General features: G+C 43.4%; 1 protein-coding gene across 1 annotated transcript; it reads left to right on the top strand.

Moving 5' to 3' along the window:
* Positions 1-5,903: 5,903 nt before the first annotated feature.
* Positions 5,904-12,074, top strand: LOC109734564 (putative phospholipid-transporting ATPase 9). The gene is made up of 11 exons (XM_020293769.4): positions 5,904-6,904; positions 7,380-8,731; positions 8,839-8,949; positions 9,041-9,317; positions 9,410-9,498; positions 9,591-9,699; positions 9,888-10,091; positions 10,185-10,409; positions 10,531-10,722; positions 10,818-11,104; positions 11,213-12,074. The coding sequence occupies exons 1-11, from the start codon at positions 6,446-6,448 to the stop codon at positions 11,598-11,600; spliced, it is 3,693 nt and encodes a 1,230-aa protein (XP_020149358.1). The 5' UTR covers positions 5,904-6,445; the 3' UTR covers positions 11,601-12,074.
* The last annotated feature ends 6,559 nt before the right edge of the window (positions 12,075-18,633 follow it).

Raw genomic sequence — 18,633 nt, 5'->3', positions numbered from 1 at the left:
AGTTTGGTGCTTCAAACCCAATTCAGGAAATTCTTGGTCTTTTGAGCAAGTCAAAGCCATCTAGGTTGAGGCCCCATTCAATGCGTGTTGGTGTGGCGGTAGCTTCGCACATGTGAGAACCCAATTACCCGGTTAATACAAAAAAAGGAAGACAGAAACATCACAAACTTAGCACCAAGCATAAATATTTCAAGAAAGTTATTAATTTTTTTGTTAGGAATCTTAAACTACATAGTAGTAAAAGTATTATGCTAACAATAGATTTGATGAAACTTTGGAGAATCGTAAAATTCAGGAAAGGTTTTGATTTTTCATTCTCTTTTTCTGAATTTTCACATATTAATAATATTTTTGCAATACACATTACTCTAAAAATGCCCTGAAGGGATTCAATATGTATCTCGTTGTATTAGTTTGTCGAAAACCACCCCGGAAACTGACCATGCGAGAAAAACAGTAATCATCTGTATTATTAGATACCTAGTTGTTATTGTTCTGAACATTCTTCTTAATTGATGGAAATAGCAAGCCTTTTGTCTTGTTTTATTACTTATTAAGATCTGAGCATAATTTGTAGTAGCTTGTTGTATGATTAAATTTTTCTGGTTTCTGTTGGAAGAACAGTTTTTTTTTCTCTTTCTTTTAGAAAAAAGAAAGCATGTGCTCAGGAGCTCTCTTTGCCTTTACAACCAAAACGTGTAGGGGGCAACTTTAAAAAGACGTGTAGAGGGAATCAATTGCCTTATTTGGCTAGTTTCGTGCCATGCAGAATGGAAAGCAATTGACCTGGCCAGGTCGTCTCCCTCCATTCCAACTGACAAGGACTATTCAAAACGAAAAGTTTCACAGTATATTAATCCAGAAGTACTACTATTCAACAATTATTGCCTAATGCATCATTTATGTTCCTCTGGAAGCAAAATACATGCTACCAGATAGCTTCAAAACTAATCTAGGGCATCTTTAATTCGAACAAGAGTATCACACATTTCCGTGCAAATCTTGACATGGAATCGTTCAATTGAAAATTATTGATTTCCCCGTGTTGGTAGATATGACACATAACATATATAACGAGCGCCAGCGATGATCCCACATTGCTTAAATATACTCCTGCTCTGATTGCTTAATTCGAAAGCCGTTTCTGCGTTAAATCTTCTACTATGGGTCTATATTTTAGAAATGAAAAAGGAAATACAATTTTGGTTCCTACACTATTTTAAAAGCCTAAGTTTGATGCTTCAACCCGGAGACTATAAAAATCTGGTCTTTTTAGTCCAAAACCATATAGATTGATCAATTAGCAGAAAGCATAAATATTTCAATAGAAGTTATTAAATATTCTAGGAATCTAGAAATACATATAAAAATAAAAGTATTATTGTAACAATGGATTGATGAATTTGGCAAAAACAATAGATCCAGGAAAGTTCCAAACTTTTTATTCTCTACTCCGAAATTTACTTATTTTAATAATATTTATTGTAATTTTATATATTTTTCTTACATCACTTTTGAAAATTCCTCTAAGAGATACAATATGTAGCTTCCTGTAGTAGTTTAAAGGGAAAAGAAAACTGACCATACGAGAAAATGCCCCGAAAAGATATAATATGTAGCTCGTTGTTTTTGTTCCAAAAAATCATCTTAATTAATGAAAAATTCAAGTCTCTTTTCTTGTTTTAAAACTTTATAAAGGTAAATTTCTTAGTCTATGATTTTTCACATGGTTCACGTGTTATGGATGCAGATTTTTGTACTCTTTCTATTTTCTAAGAATAAAAGTCCAAAGAGCGACTCTACAAAATTCAAAATTTTAATGATGGTAATAATAACTGAAAACCGATCTCGTGGAAAAGTGTTAGTTTTTCCTTACAGTACTAGTTTGCATGATAAACAATAACGAGGAGCAAAAACTTTGAACGGAACTTAAGGCCTGCTCATAAATACCCAGTCGCTTGTACGAGTGATTTTTTTGAATTATTTGGAAAATATATCTTTTCTTTTTTTTTTAGAAAAGAAAGTGTGCGACCCTAAGCTCTCGTTGCCTTCCCAACCAATCAATTACCTTATTTGGCTAGTTTTGAGTGATGCAAGATGGGAAGCAATTGACCTGGCCAGGTCATCTTCCTTCATTCCAGCTGACTATGATTAGGACTATTCAAAACTTCACACTGTAATCCCAAAATACAGCTACTATTCAACAGCTACACGCACTGAGAGGTAGCTTCAAAGTACTCTCTCCATCTCATAATATAACGTTTTTCCGACCATGTTAGCTCGAAAAAAGTTTATATATTATGAGACGGAAAGAGTATATTCTTTTTTAACCCCGAACAAAAGTTCCACACCATTCCAGGGCCATGTGGACCGTTTCCCTCCTCATGACCTCATCTTCCGTGGAATACCTAGTGTCCTATGAAATACATAATACCACATTTAAAATATATGTATAATGAGCGTCAACTATGATTTCACATTTCTACAATATACTCGTACCATTGATTACTTATTGCGAAAGACGTATAACGAAGTTTCTCTCCGCTGTATATGAAAGCAAATAAAAACGCCATGACTTCTCTGCGGCTCCCGATGGGTGTTGTTGCTGAAATTGACAAACGCTGTAGAGCCTTTTTTTGGGCGGGCCAAGACAAAGTTTTGGGAGGCCAATGTAAAGTTGCTTGGGATTTTGTGTGTGCACCTTTCACTCGTGGGGGACTAGGTTTTTCTTCTCTTCAACAACTCAACTCTTGCCTCCTTCTCTCTCACTTAACCAAGCTTCACCCGCGCTCCGCAACCAACGAAGACTCCCCGTTGGCTGCTAAGTATGGTTGGTCCGACGACCATGACCTGGGCACTCCTCATGCTTCTGATTCCCAGGTGTGGCATGATATCGCCGAGGGGATCCCCTTTTTCCGCTCCTTAACTCAGGTGGCGGTAGGCAACGGCACCTCCACCGCCTTCTGGCTTGACCTTTGGGTTCCAAACTCTATAGACACTCTAGCTACTCGATACCCGGCTCTGCTCTCTCATGTCCTCCGATCCTCGGCTTCTGTTGCCAGGGCTCTAAGCTTGCCGGATCTTTGCCTAGACCTCACACCTCGTCTAACCCATGCGGCAGAACGTGAACTGGGCTCCTTGCGCATCTTGCTGGCTTCTGTCTCCTTGAATTTGCAGGAACCGGACCAACGAACAGGGCGATCGGATGGCAAGCCACTGACTTACAATTCGGCATACAAGGCTATGTGGGAGGGAGCGCCTATTGATCCCCTTGCAATGGCCATCTGGAAGAACTACGCCCCCAACAAATGTCGAATTTTCCTCTGGCTGGCAAACAAGAATCGACTCTTCACCAACGAGAGGCGTTTCCACAGAGGCATCGCCGCTTCGCCTGCCTGCCCTCTTTGTCTGCAGACGGAGTCCCTTAACCACCTGCTTCTTCACTGCCCGGAGCTGATCTCTCTGTGGGGAGAACTCTCTTCTCTCACGCCAGGAATACCCATGGATCTTCGGGATCTTTGGGGCAATGACTTGCAAAACAAAGTTCGCTCCAGAATAATCACAGCAATTCTGTGGAATATTTGGAAGAGGCGGAATGCAAAAGTATTCAGGGACGACACTCAACCGGCTCACATAATCGCTCGTGCTGCTGCTGATGATGTTCTGCTTTGGTCCAACAGATGTAATAATGAGCAGGCGCGCGGTCTGCTTCGCGACTGGGGTACCATGTTGTTTCGCATGTCTACGAGATTGTAACATAAACTTATTGTCTCTGCCTCCCCCCTCCTGTCTGATCTCTGTTGTAAATGTTCTCTGGTTATAATGAAAAGGTTCAGGCCGGCGTAAGCCCGCCGTAGCACCGTCAAAAAAAAGCAAATAAAATTGCATAAAAGGTAAGCCTTAATTAGGAAGTAAATGGAAAGCAAGCACTTATAAGCCCAAAACGGTGATATATCTATCAATCAATCAATCTACCTGGTGGTGTCTGTGCAACAGTTTAAAGTGTAAAAGGCAGTGAGATCTTTTGCAAAAAGGAAAAAAAAAAAAGAGGGTGAAGATGAAAGTGATGAGATGGGGCTAGCAAAAGGGAGGGAAAGTTCCAACAAGGCCATGTGAAGGCCGGCAGCTTCAATTCTGAGGTGGCGAGAGAAGCAATGGCACCAACCAATCACGTGATTGCATATGTCAACGTCGATCTCTTCCTCCCTCCCTTCCAGATTGATTTGATTTGTTTGTCATTAGTAGTAGTAGTAAACAAATTATTATTAGTAATAAACAATTGATGATCCAGTTGCGCCAGTTGATAGTAGAAGATTAGTCAATTTCGTTGGGCCAAGCTAAACCCAGAGATTCTTGTCCATGTTAACCGCAAATCAAGCAGCTAATTTGACTGGACTGCTAATCAAGCAGCTGGCCAAGAGAAGAAGAGGATTAGGTGGTAATGCATCCAGAGAAGATGCCTAACTGGCTGCCTTCCAGAAGGAATATGGCTACCACTCAGAAAAGAAGAAATATTTGTAGCTGGTAACATGTAACCTGCTGGCCACGCCGCCCCTCCATTTGGAATTTCAAAGTGGAGGTGGGAGGAAAAATTCAACCCCATACAAAGTCTTGCTTGGCCTCGCCGCTGTCGAACCGCGTCTTCTGCCATCCGATTTAGAATTTCAAGTGGAGTCATGTATATAAGAAGTTTTCGTTTCGTTTTTGCCGCTGTTCAACCGCGTTTCGTCGCCCGATCTTCGGGAAAACGCTCTATGAAATGAAATGAAATGAAATTAAATGGGTCCTCTGCTCTTCTCTTCTCCTATATATACATCAGTGAATACCCACGCAAGGCAATTATGTTTATAGATACACGATTACGAGGTGATTGAATGTGACCACGGAGACAAGTCAACAAGGTAGGCAGGAATATAAAAGTCCCGCTTGGCCGTTGTTGAACCGCGTACGGTTACGGTGCTCCGATGTTAGGATTTCAAGCTGAAGGAATGTAAAAAAAAGAAAGATTGTGCGGTTTTCCCTTTGTTGGTGCTGAATCTATTTGTGGGACTCTGATTTTTAAAAATGATGATAAGTAAATGCATTCTCCCCCGCGTCAACAAGGCGGGGCAAGACGCGTACTTCCAAATCCCACCAAGAGAAGGAAGCTTCCGCTAGTTTTGAAATTCCGATGACGGAAGTTTAAGCGAAGAGGGGTGAACAAAAACCTGCCTATGAAAAAATTTCCGTTCCGTCGCCCGATCTTCGGAGACGCCGAATATTAAGAAAGAAGGAAGTTGCATTCTCTTCCTCCCCCACATCACCTATTTATTATGCGCGCGCATAATGAAAGAGTAAATACGATTATGAGGCGTTTGAATGTGGGCACGGAGAAGAAGTCAACAAGGTAGGCAGAAATGTATTGTAGCAGCATGCATGAATGTATGCCAGAATTCCAGCAAGCAAGTTTTTTTTGTAAAGAGTTCTAATAAGGAAGAGGAGGAAGCTTCTATCTAGTAGTACTCCTAATTACCATGCAAAAAAAAAGTAGTAGTCCTAATTTTCTTCTTCTTGTTCACACTGGTAATAGTATTACTACTAGTTTGTCACGAATTTCCATGCAGGCCCAATGAAAGTCACCCCCACCACCAAATGAGATGGATGCATGAATGAAAAAGTCAACCATGGTGACTGAGTGGCGTCTCTTTCGTGGCATGTGCCAAATCAGCCCCCTGCCCTGACAGGTTAAAATTAGCAGAAATTTAGTAGAGAAGAGAATCAAATCAGCAGCTGCTGCCACCATTTGCATTAGTATTTGTATTTGTATTTGTATTTGTTAGAGAGAGACCAAGCCAAAAGGAGGCCAAAAGGAAGGAAGACAAGCCCACCACCACCACACCAACACCAACACCAACACCAGCAGCAGCCAGCAAGGGGTACAGAGCACAGCACTTTCTCCTCTCCTTCCTCTTCTTCTTCCTCCAACTCCTCCCCTCTCCTCTCCCCTTCACACGCACACACCAGCCAAGACAAAGACCAGAGGACACGGAGAAGAACAAGTCTTTGTAAGCCTGCGGAGCTTACAAAGCAGCCAGCCCTTTCCTTTTTCTTGGCCGGGCTTTGGAGGAGAAGAAGAAGATCAGGTCCTCTTTCTTGGCCGGGCCGGGCTGCCCCCAAATCAATACTACTTCCCAGATATACATATATATCGCCACATCTCGCCGGCGATTCCCATTGGATCTTCTGCTGCACAAACCTCGCGCGCCATCTGTCCTCCTCCCCCCTTGTTCCAATCGCCCGCCATTGCCGCCCCCCAATCCTGCAAATACCACTCTAGCCGTAGCGCCACCAGCAGCAGCTTTTCTCTACCTAAGCTCTGCCACCAGCCAGTACTACTCCTCCAGGACACACAAGGACAGGAAAGATTGCGTCTTTCCTCTCCCCGGCGCGCTCCCCGCAGCCCCTAATGGCCTCCTCGGGCGGGGGCGGCGGCGGCGGCGAGACGGAGGACCGGCGCCGGGGCCGCCGGCGCCGCCGCAAGGTGCTTCTCAGCAAGCTCTACACCTTCGCGGCCTGCGCGCGCCGGCCCAGCGCCGTGGACGACGAGGGGTCCCGGATCGGCGGGCCGGGCTTCTCGCGGGTGGTCCACGCCAACGACGCCGCCGCCGCCGCGGACGCCGCGGCGGCCGGCGGGTACCGGTCCAACTACGTCTCCACCACCAAGTACAGCGCGGTGACCTTCATCCCCAAGTCGCTGTTCGAGCAGTTCCGGCGGGTGGCCAACATCTACTTCCTCGTCGTCGCCTGCCTCTCCTACACCCCCATCGCGCCCTTCCGGGGCGCCACCGCCGTCGGGCCGCTCGTCCTCGTCCTCCTCGTCACCATGGTCAAGGAGGCCATCGAGGACTGGCGCCGCAAGCAGCAGGTTTCTATTTTTTCCCCATTCTTCTTCCTTCTTCCTGGATCTGCATCTGCATCTCCATTTTCTTCTTCTTCTTCTTCTTCTGCATCTGCGCTGCAATTATTTATTCAAGAATTCAATCCAATCCCATTTCATTCAGCAATGACATCATTCAATCTACTGCTAGTAGTATACGCATGGGATGGGACCAAATCCATCTACTCCCCATAATTTCAGCAAATTTACACAAAAATAGAGAGGGGAGGCAGGGGTTGGTGGGGCAGTTATAGCCACTCAGTCCTTCATTCTATTTCTTCCGGTACTAATATGATGTTGCTTAGAGGAGATGTGGTCCAATCACCATTAGCAACCTCAGGTCCTTTGCTAAAAACAACAGATTTATAACTATGCTTAGTACTTTCTCCTGCTCTTGTTAGTAGTAGTACCAATGTTTTGCTGAAAACCAGTGGATGAATGTTTCTTTTCTTGGCCCATCCAGGACATTGAGGTGAACAACAGGAAGACAAAGGTGTTCCAGGACGGCGCGTTCCGGCACACCAAGTGGACCAAGCTCCGGGTCGGCGACGTCGTCAAGGTCGAGAAGGACGAGTTCTTCCCCGCCGACCTCGTCCTCCTCTCCTCCAGCTACGACGACGCCATCTGCTACGTCGAGACCATGAACCTCGACGGCGAGACCAACCTCAAGCTCAAGCAGTCCCTCGACGTCACCTCGCGCCTGCAGGACGACGACAGCTTCCGTGGCTTTGGTGCGGTGATACGGTGCGAGGACCCGAATGCAAACCTCTACTCTTTTGTCGGCAACATAGAGATTGAAGAGCAGCAGCAGCAGTACCCTCTGTCGCCCCAGCAGCTCCTGCTCAGGGACTCCAAGCTCCGCAACACCGAGTATGTGTACGGCGTGGTGGTTTTCACTGGCCACGACACAAAGGTGATGCAGAATGCCACCAGTGCTCCCTCCAAGAGGAGCAAGATTGAGAAGAAGATGGATGGCGCCATTTACGTCCTTATGTCCATCCTCGTCCTCATTTCGGTCATCGGCTCCGTCGTCTTTGGCCTTGCGACCAAGCATGATTTGGTGGATGGCAGGATGAAAAGGTGGTACCTCAGGCCAGATAACCCCGACAACATCTACGATCCCAACAACCCGGCCGTGTCGGCGGCGCTGCATTTCTTCACGGCCATGATCCTTTACGGCTACTTCATCCCCATCTCCCTCTACGTCTCCATCGAGCTCGTCAAGCTGCTGCAGGCTCTCTTCATCAACAGCGACATCCATATGTACCATGAGGAGAGCGACACGCCGGCGCATGCCAGGACGTCCAACTTGAACGAGGAGCTCGGCCAGGTCTACACGATCCTCACCGATAAGACCGGGACTCTGACCTGCAACTCCATGGAGTTCATCAAATGTTCCATCGCGGGCACGGCGTACGGGCGTGGAATCACCGAGGTCGAGAAAGCCATGGCAAAGAGAAACGGTTCCCCCGTGATATCTGATTTTGAGCTCGGCGTCGAAGACTTCCATCAGTCCGAGGGAAGATCTGCGATCAAAGGATTTAACTTCAGAGATGAGCGTGTCATGGATGGTAACTGGGTTCACCAACAACACTCGGGTGTGATCGAGATGTTCTTCCGGTTGCTGGCCATCTGCCACACATGCATACCGGAGGTCGACGAAGTGACAGGGAAGATCTCGTACGAAGCAGAGTCTCCCGATGAGGCTGCCTTTGTTGTCGCGGCACATGAACTTGGTTTCACTTTTTACCAAAGGACGCAGGCAGGTGTTTATCTGCATGAGTTGGATCCCTCCTCTGGAGAACAAGTTGACAGGTATATATGAGTTTCAACTTCAGTCAGTTTTTCTTTTCTCATGTAAACAAAATTCAGGAGCTGTAACACTAACCTCAACCCTACCTTTTTTTTTTCTTTTCTGCCAGGTTTTATAAGGTCTTGCATGTCCTTGAGTTCAGCAGTGCTCGGCGGCGGATGTCGGTAATAGTCAAGGACGAGGAGGGGAAAACATTTATCTTCAGTAAAGGTGCCGACAGGTTAGTACTATCTTCAATAACCTGATGCATCTACTCTTGCTCTCTGTATTTGTATGATGGCTATATCTTGACTTGTTCTCAACATGTGCAGTATAATGTACGAGAGGCTGTCAAACTCTGAGAGTACATATAGTGAAGCGACGCAGAAGCACATAAATGATTACGCCGATGCTGGCCTGAGAACACTGGTTCTTGCATACCGTCAACTTGAGGAGATCGAATACGCTAAATTCGAAAGGAAGTTCACTGCAGCTAAGAATTCTGTCAGCGCTGATCGAGATGAGCTCATCGACGAGGCTGCAGATTTGATAGAGAGGGATTTGATTCTTCTTGGCGCCACCGCCGTTGAGGACAAGCTGCAAAAGGGGGTGAGTAGATCTTATCTTCTTTCGTGCTGTAAAATGGAACAGTTCACCACTTTTTCTCTTTGGTTTGCGCATGCTAATTTCCCTTTTTCTAGGTACCTGACTGCATCGACAAACTTGCTAAGGCTGGCATCAAGATATGGGTGCTGACGGGTGACAAGATGGAGACCGCCATCAACATCGGGTATAGCATCTCTCCTGGATGTTTCGATGCTTATAGCGATATTTGGCCAATTTTATGAACTTGCTAAAATCCGATGATGCTCGTTTTCACAGATATGCATGCAGTCTACTCAGACAAGGGATGAAACAAATAACCATCACACTGGATACACCAGATATCATTGCCTTGGAGAAAGGTGGTGACAAAGGAGCCATTAATAAGGTAGATAAAGTATTGCTGCCTGATTATAGTTTCTTATAGTAGACGGACCAATTCTCCATAATAACGAGCTCCATTTTGTGCATAACTGCCTGCATATTTTTGTTGTTGAACTGAACTGTCTGCATATTGATCAAACACCGGTCTGTTTTACGACAATAATAACACCAGATTTTTCTGATATACGGCAGGCGTCAAAGGTCAGCGTGGTGCAGCAAATCAATGAAGGAAAGAAACTCATAAATGCATCTGGCAATGAATCATTTGCTTTGATCATTGACGGGAAGTCACTTACATATGCGCTCAAAGACGACACCAAGGCCGCGTTCCTTGATCTCGCGATCGCCTGTGGGTCAGTCATTTGCTGCCGTTCTTCCCCAAAGCAGAAGGCTCTTGTAAGCTCAAATTTCACCTCAGAATTAATTGTGTTCTTCCATCCCAGGAAATGAGAGTGGATTCTTAACTGTCTATCTTCATTTGTGATTCAGGTCACGAGGCTGGTCAAAACCGGCACCGGTAAAGTTACGCTGGCAATTGGCGATGGTGCGAATGATGTAGGCATGATTCAGGAGGCAGATATCGGGGTTGGGATCAGCGGTGCCGAAGGGATGCAGGCCGTCATGGCGAGCGACGTTTCCATTGCGCAGTTCCGCTTCCTTGAGCGCCTACTACTTGTCCATGGGCATTGGTGTTATAGCAGGATCTCATCAATGGTAAGCAATGCAAAAAAATTATTGGCATGTGAATTACTACTCTTCTGCTTATGATTTTGTATGAAGCATGTGGCGGTTTTGCTGAGTGAGCGTCTCCCTTGTTTTTGTGTTGGATCAACAGGTATGCTACTTCTTATATAAGAACATCACGTTCGGCGTGACCCTGTTCCTGTACGAGTCCTTGTCGACATTTTCTGGCCAAACTTTGTACAACGACTGGTCCATGTCGCTCTACAACGTCCTTTTCACGTCGCTGCCTGTGATCGCCATGGGCGTGTTCGACCAAGATGTTTCCGCCCGGTTCTGTCTCAAGGTACGCTCACGCTACATCGGTCTGAAGATTAATTAATCAATGCTGGATCAAAAAAGAAAATGGAATTGCTCACTACTTCTGGAAATACAATGCAGTACCCGATGCTCTACCAGGAGGGTCCTCAGAACCTGCTCTTCCGGTGGTCAAGGCTCCTAGGCTGGATGCTGCACGGCGTCGGCAGCGCCGTGATCATCTTCTTCCTCACAATCGCGTCGCTCAAGCACCAGGCGTTCCGCAAAGACGGCGAGGTCATAGACCTCTCGATCCTCGGCGCGACCGCCTACACGTGCGTTGTCTGGGCCGTCAACATGCAGATGGCAATCACGGTGAACTACTTCACCCTCATCCAGCACATCTGCATCTGGAGCGGCATCTTCCTATGGTACGTACTATCTCTCTATCTAGCGACGACAACTAAAATTAACCAGACCAACTCACTCACTATTTTTCTGACCAAACTGACAATACCACTCTTTCTGCTGCCTTGCAGGTACCTGTTCCTCATAATCTACGGCGCCATCACGCCGTCCTTCTCGACCACATTCTTCATGGTGTTCTCGGAGGCGCTGGGGGGCGCGCCGGCCTACTGGGTGGTGACCCTGCTGGTGGCCGTGGCGGCGCTCATCCCCTACTTCACCCTGGCGGTGGTGAAGACGTGGTTCTTCCCGGACTACCACAACAAGATCCAGTGGCTGCAGCACGCGGCCAAGCATGCGGACCCCGAGGAGGAGCTGGGCGTCGTCCTGCGCCAGTTCTCCGTCAGGTCCACCGGGGTGGGCGTGTCGGCGCGCCGCGACGCCAAGCTCGTCCGCACCAACAGCAAGGTCATCCACGCGGACTCATCGTCGCAATCACAAGCCACCGTTGAGCTGACTTAGCGCGCGCGCACACACACATACACTAGATATCAGCAGCATGCAGCTCCCCTGTAAATATGATGATCAGGAGCATGCAGCTTGGCAGAGACTAAGCTTCTGCCTGTTGTTTGCCTGCTGCTTCTCAAAGTGTTGCTAACCTGGTCAGGTGTTAGAGATGGGCGGGTTTCGTCGTCGAATTAGGGTTTAACTGTACATGATGAGATTTTGTTTGTAGAACTAGTAGCTGCAAAAGGGAGGGAGGGAGGGAGGGAGGGAGTGATGAGGACAGTTGATGTACATTGCAAGTGTAGGAGATGGATGGATACTTAGCTTGTTCCCCTCATTATTATTTGGGGATAATTTTTCCCTGTTGTTTCTTTTGTTCCTTTGTTCCTAAGTTAAGAATATATATATATATATATATATATATATATATATATATATCCTTTGGGGAATAATAATATGAATAAAGCCTGTATTCTTTTTTTGCTGTCATTGAAAGAATGGATGCGCTCTTTGGTGCTGATATCGCCGTATGTTTCCGCCTTCTTTTGTTGCGACATTACTTAGCAAGTGGGAAAAGAATTATGGTGTTCAAAGGGGCCCTGATTTCAGCCGAACTATCTTTACCCTTTGAAATACAACCTTTTTCCTTTTTACCTGTTTCTATCATAATATATCGATAATAAACCTATTAAAATTTACAAAGATACGGGTATGAATTTCTGGGTATGAGATCCAAATACCTAAAACTGAACAGGTGGCCCATGTCTAACACAAGATATTATCTACATAGTAATGATGACTAGTAGAAGAGAATCTCATGAATCACGTGTGATGGAGATGACTGGTCGACTGTAGATAGATGGCCTAACATTGACAGGAAGCATTCAGAAGAAACAGTCAAATTATTAGCCTGATGACTGACCTGAAACTGAAAGCAACCGGGCAGGGATATAAACAAGATCTTTTCCCCTTTCTGCACGGCTCTCATGCATTAGCATTACACACACATGAGGTGAGGTCATGGTCCTCTTCTCCTTTCAATGGTCTATGCTTCTAGAAGAAGACGCCATTCGCAAAAAAGAAAAGTCATGCATGAAGAATTTTGGTACTAGGCAGTTAGGAAGCCATCACCAGAGGAACAAGATGTCTGTGTCTAACACCGTACACGTCTTAATAAAATCTTAATAGAATCCTCTGAAATTCACTCTTATAAAATCTCACAACCCAAAAAATGTCATACGAATTCAAAGTTCATCAGAGAGCACTTATACTTTTTTTTCCTAGGAAGAGAGAATTTGGGAGTTTTTTTCTTTTTGTTTTTTGGACTAGAGAATTTAGGATTGGAGTGTGTGCAAACCTACACTGGAGAGAAATACAAGAGGCGTTCAGGGGAGTGTGGCCCATTGGGCTTCGGTTGGGTCCGCGGCAGGCAAGCAAGGAAGCAAGTAGGCTGCACAGGGTAGCCCTGTCAAGCATCCTATAAACATTGTCACGTCTTAATAAAGCTTCCGAGTTTGCCGCAAAAAAAGAGAGGTAAATACGCCAGTGATGCTTGAACTTGCCATGGATGTGCACTTTAGTACATTGAACTGGTTCCATAACTTGGCATGGACGTGTATATACGGTTCAAAGGGCATTTGTATATGTCCGCGAAGCTGAGGAGGCGCGCTAGCATGCCATGGGGCCCGCTGTCAGTAACAAGGGCGTGTGGCCTGTTTTTTTGCGGGAAACCTCCGGAATTATTTTCTTACAATAAGGCCCTCAGGAGAAATTGACCAATTATAAAATAAAAAAGGGCGTGTGGCCTTTTTTTTGCGGAAAACCTCTGGAATTATTTTCTTACAATAAGGCCCTCAGGAGAAACTGACCAATTATAAAATAAAAACTAGGAGTATAACTATAAGATAGAAACTAAAACCAGCGACGTACCAGTCGAATGCATGCGGCTAGCCACTCGACAACTTCACATTTGCTGATATTTAATGATTCATAACCTTTATAAATATTTGGCCGAACAAAATAAATAAAGAGAATTTAATAATCCAGCAAAAAACAGCACCGATCTGTGACGCGAACATCGGACCAAAGCTTGTCGACCAGGCACGGATGCCACTCCAACCAATGAGTTTTCATGGATCAAAAGTACAAGTACTCTTTATGACTGTATAATAAACATAATTTCAAAACAATGCAAAAATCTTCATGTCATTTTAAAAAGAATTCACGTGTTGATTTAAAACGTATTCATAAAATTGAAACTATTTATGAATGATTAAATTTTTTATACGATTCAAGTATTATTCATGTGAGGATCTGCAGTCTAATGGCACACTAGGCTTGTATTTCTTTTTTAGGAACCACACAAACTTATATGCCATATAAACTTTTTTAAACAACACAGTTTTTTTGTTAAAGCATGAACACATTGATATACTACATAAATAGTTTATTAAAAATGTGGAAACTCTCAAATTATATGAGAATTTATTTGAATACATGAACATTTCTAAAATTACTTTAATATTTTATTAATGAAATAATTTATATACTTGTGTTGATGGTTAATAACTTGTTATGGTCCCCCTAAAACAACAACTTGTTATGCTCCCCTAAAACAAAAACTTGTTATGCTAAGACCTCTTCCAATGCAAAGGTGCTTAGATGAGGTGCTAAGTGCATTAAATACCTTAGCAACTCAACTTCCCAATGCATAGGTGCTTAACTTGTTGTTGCTAAGCACACTTTATTTAATGAGTTAGCACCTAAAGTCTTTCATGCATTGGTCAAATTGTTTCATTTAAGTGGTTTGCCTAGGTTCTCACGCTTGGCATTGGTTCTTCCTGGGGTCATCAAAGTGCTCTCTCTCCTTCTTAAATATTGTGTCATGTCATTTTTTCGCTTATGTGGCATGCTTAGCACCTGTCCACGGTGGAGCACTGGGAAGGGCCTAAGTAATACGCTTTTTTTGAGGGGTTGTTTGGTTTGGTGTAGTAAGCGGTAATAAATATTAATTGAAGTCAATGGTGTAGTTGAGAGTTGGTGGGTCTAACCTAACGTAACGTACCCGTGGGCCGGGGTTGGGTTGGCATTCCCAATCCAGATGAGATGTTGCATTGGCATTGGCAATCGCAATCGCAACCTCCACTGATTGCAATGCAAGCACCTGTGACCTTGACTGATGACGTACCATTGAGGCTAGTCATAGTGGGAGTAACATAAGTAGTAACATAGATGCCATATAAGCAAAAAAGATAATGTGTCATGTAATTGAAGAGAAGAGAGACAAATTGCATCACATAACGGTTCCCAATACAAAATGAGTCTACAAAGCAATAAATGAAGATATGTATGTTACTACACCTATGACACTTTCCACTACAAAGGTAGTAACATGGACTAGTAACATATGTATGTTACTAGTCTAAGTTACTCCCCACTATGACTAGCTTGATATATATAACGATGTAACTAAACAAATTCTTCCACTTGTGCATGCTAATCACCTTGGCTTCGTCTGTGTGCTACCCAACCTTGGTGAGATTATTAAACTCGCTAGGGTTAGAGTAGTACAATACATCTTGTCATGATTACGTATGTTCCACAACCTATAAAAGGGTCACATCTTTCTTCTTAGCCACGCCTACGATTCATTTTCCTCTGCTAGTATTATCATATTACACGCACGCACGCGGCACAAAGGACCAGACAGACAAACAGAGTGGACGCACTGGCGCACGCGTGCATTCATGCTGAATTGGAGCGTACCACGGAATTGGAAAGGAACGGACGGAGAAATTCCACCTGAATGAATTGATTCTTCTTCTTCTTCTTCTTCTTCTTCTTCTTCTTCTAGGACTACTGCGTACGTACATGGAAAATCTGCCTGAATTCTGGTACATACATATGTACGTACGCGGAAGAAGGTTTCTCCTTGTCTGAAGCGAGCGAAACACGCATTGCCACGCGCGCTCTAATTCCTACCCATAACCAACTCCACGCGGCCCCGCTGCTCTAATTCCTACTCGCTCCTTTTCAAAAACGCTCTTATATTATGAGACGGAGAGAGTACTACCTACCAGTAATAAACAAACTAGTACAGGCAATGTTTTAATTTTTTTCTGAATTTTCACCCTTTCTAGGGCAACGCGCTAGATTTTATTGCTCAATGGGAAGATTTTACAGGGATGGTGTTGGTACCATGGGCCTACAGGGAGCCCGTGCTGGTCAGGCCCAGTAGGAATGTGGGCTTGCCACGCCGATGTCACCGTGGCTCATCACAAACGAGGTGGAGCAGCTGCAGTTGTGTGCCGCGACCGCGATGGTGTTTTCCAGGGATCTTCGGCAGTGGTATACCGAATAACTGACCCAATGGTGCTAGAAGCGTTGGCACTAGCACAAGACCTCAATGCTCAAGACATACTAGTAGCCTCAGATTGTCAGATGGTGGTGAAGGTCAATGATATAAAGCATGGGACTGGAGGTGCCCTTTCAGCAATCATTCATGAAATATCAGATTCCGTTAGTAGTTTACATTCTTGTATTTTCAGTTTTGAGCGTAGGAACCGTAATTTTGAGGCTCATAATCTTGCCAAGTTTGCTTGTAAGCTAGGTTTAGGTAGGCATGTGTGGTTGGGTAATCCCCATGACCCAACTCGTGTACCTATGAACATCCTGTTGAATGAATAAAGAAGGAAATATTCTCTCAAAAAATTAGTTTTTTTCCCTTTTTATTTATATTTTAACGATTAATTTTTAGAAAATAATTTACTTAGAAAATAAAACCATGAATTTAGAAAAATGTTAACACAGTATAATAAATGTTAGAGCAACTACAAAAATTTAGCTTTTTAAAAAATGTTTGTGACAATGAAAAATGTTCCTGCATTTCGAAGAACTGTATATGATTTTTTTTCCAAAATGTGTATACAATGTAAACAAAAATTGCGTAATATAACAGAATGTTCCTTACGATTAAAGATTGTATGTGACGTTAAAAATAAATATTCTCGTGTTTCAAAAAATGATTGTGACATTTAAAATAATGTTTATACAATCTGAAAAAATGTTCTTGTAGTTTTAAAAAAATGTTTGTTACCATAAACATGCATTTCCGGACAGAGGGAGTACCTTGGACCTTGGTGAGATTACTCTATTAAACTAGCTAGCTAGGGTTAGGGACTTAGGGTGAATCTCCTCCACTTTGCTGGTAATACAATACATCCTGTCATGCTTACGTACGTTTCACATCTTTCTTAGTCAGTCCTACGCTTCATTTTCATCTGCTAGTTCGGGGTACTAGTTTAGCAGTATTATTACACGCACGCGGCACAAAGGACAGACAGACAGAGAATTAGTAATAGACGCAAGCAGAATTGCAGGTGTGTACACTAGCACAAAGGACAGACAGGGATACAAAGGTTCGACGGGGGGTCCCGTCAACCACACATGGCGCCCCACCTCAAGGGTGGTTGCCATCCTACCCAATCTATGAGCTTCAACATTTTGCTTGCGCCGTTCATGGCATATTTCACATCGGGGCAAGCTTTTGGAGGACCACAACCTTTCCAATCGGAGCGCGCCGAGATACGCGCTGGGCCGTCGGTTGTTGTCGAGCGACCCAGGCGCGGCCCGTTCGTCCATGTTTTCGTTGGTTGTCTAGTTACAGGCCTACGTCGTTGTTTATTTATCTTTTTTTCCTTGGTTGTTGGCTTTTATGGACGCGGGTCGGCGGGGATCCTATTTCCCGCACAGGTCGATGGGTAGCCACACCGTTTAGCCTGAGCAAGATTGGGCCGGCCCAAATAGTGAGACTCCCTTTTCCGACGATGATAAGGCTCTGGAACCATACCGCGAAGAAGCTGTTTACAAGAGATTTCATTGTAATTCTTAGTCATAGGAGTTACTTTATATTTTCTTGGATCTTAGGTCCAAATCAATTACCTGTAATTGTTATGAGTATCAATAAAGTCATAGGCATTTCTCAAAAAAAAAAAAGAGATAAGGTTCTGGAACCTTACCACTGGTTTTGTTTTTTCTGTGTTTTCTTTAGGTTTTTTTTAGTTTAGTATCTTTATCATCCTCATGTTTTTTTGTTTTTGAATTCATGAATAGCTTTTCTTTTTGGTGATTTTTTGAATTCAAACATATTTTGAATTTGCTATTTTCATGGAATCATGAAAAAAACAATTTCTCATATTTGGAAATATTTTTTAACTTTTTTTGTATTCTTCAACCATTTTTCAGTTCTGCAAACATTTTTTGAATTCATGAACAATTTTGAATTCTGCAGCTTTTTTTTGACATCGTGAACATTTTTTCAGCTTTTCAACATTTTTTGAAATCAAGAATGTTTTTCAACTCCATGAACATTTTTTATTTGATGTTTGTTTTTCTAACTGTGAACAATCATTAAATTCGTGTACATTTTTTCATATTCATGAATTGTCTTTTTTTAATTTTGTAAATATTTTGGGAAATTGCTAACATTTTTTAAATTTGCGAACATCTTTTTCAAATTCATATGTTTTTAGTTCATGATTTTTTTTCAAATATCTGCTTTGTTTTCAAATTTTTGAATATTTTATATATTTGTTAAACACTCTTTAATTTTTTTTAAAACAGAAACGACTGAAAATACAATGCTGGGTGAAAAAACGAACAGAAGAGTCATTTTTTTATTCTATGTGCTCTTCGTTATTTTTCGTATAGGTGGCACGAGTTGTACGGTGCCAAAGGAGTTGGGTATAAGTCCTATATGTGGTTTTTTAAAGAAAATTGAGGGTTGTACATTATTTTTTGTACGAGAGCATCACACCTCAAGGTTTACTAAAAAAAAATCACACCTCAAGGGTTTGCAACCCTTGTACAACATGTGTATACTTTAGAGAAAATTCCTTATATAAACACCGTTTTAAATTTCGTTTCCTATTTGACACTGGAAAACTTTTTCTTGTCTAAATTTTATGCCCTTTATGACACTTCCGTTTTTTAAGCTTTAACATTGTTAAATGACACTTGAAAAGACTTATTTGCTCCTCATGTGGTATGT

The sequence above is a fragment of the Aegilops tauschii genome, chromosome 1 (genome assembly GCF_002575655.3).
Source record: "Aegilops tauschii subsp. strangulata cultivar AL8/78 chromosome 1, Aet v6.0, whole genome shotgun sequence".
Taxonomy (NCBI): domain Eukaryota; kingdom Viridiplantae; phylum Streptophyta; class Magnoliopsida; order Poales; family Poaceae; genus Aegilops; species Aegilops tauschii.
Note: the sequence above shows the minus strand (reverse complement) of the source record. Positions and strands in the feature narration are given on the sequence as shown.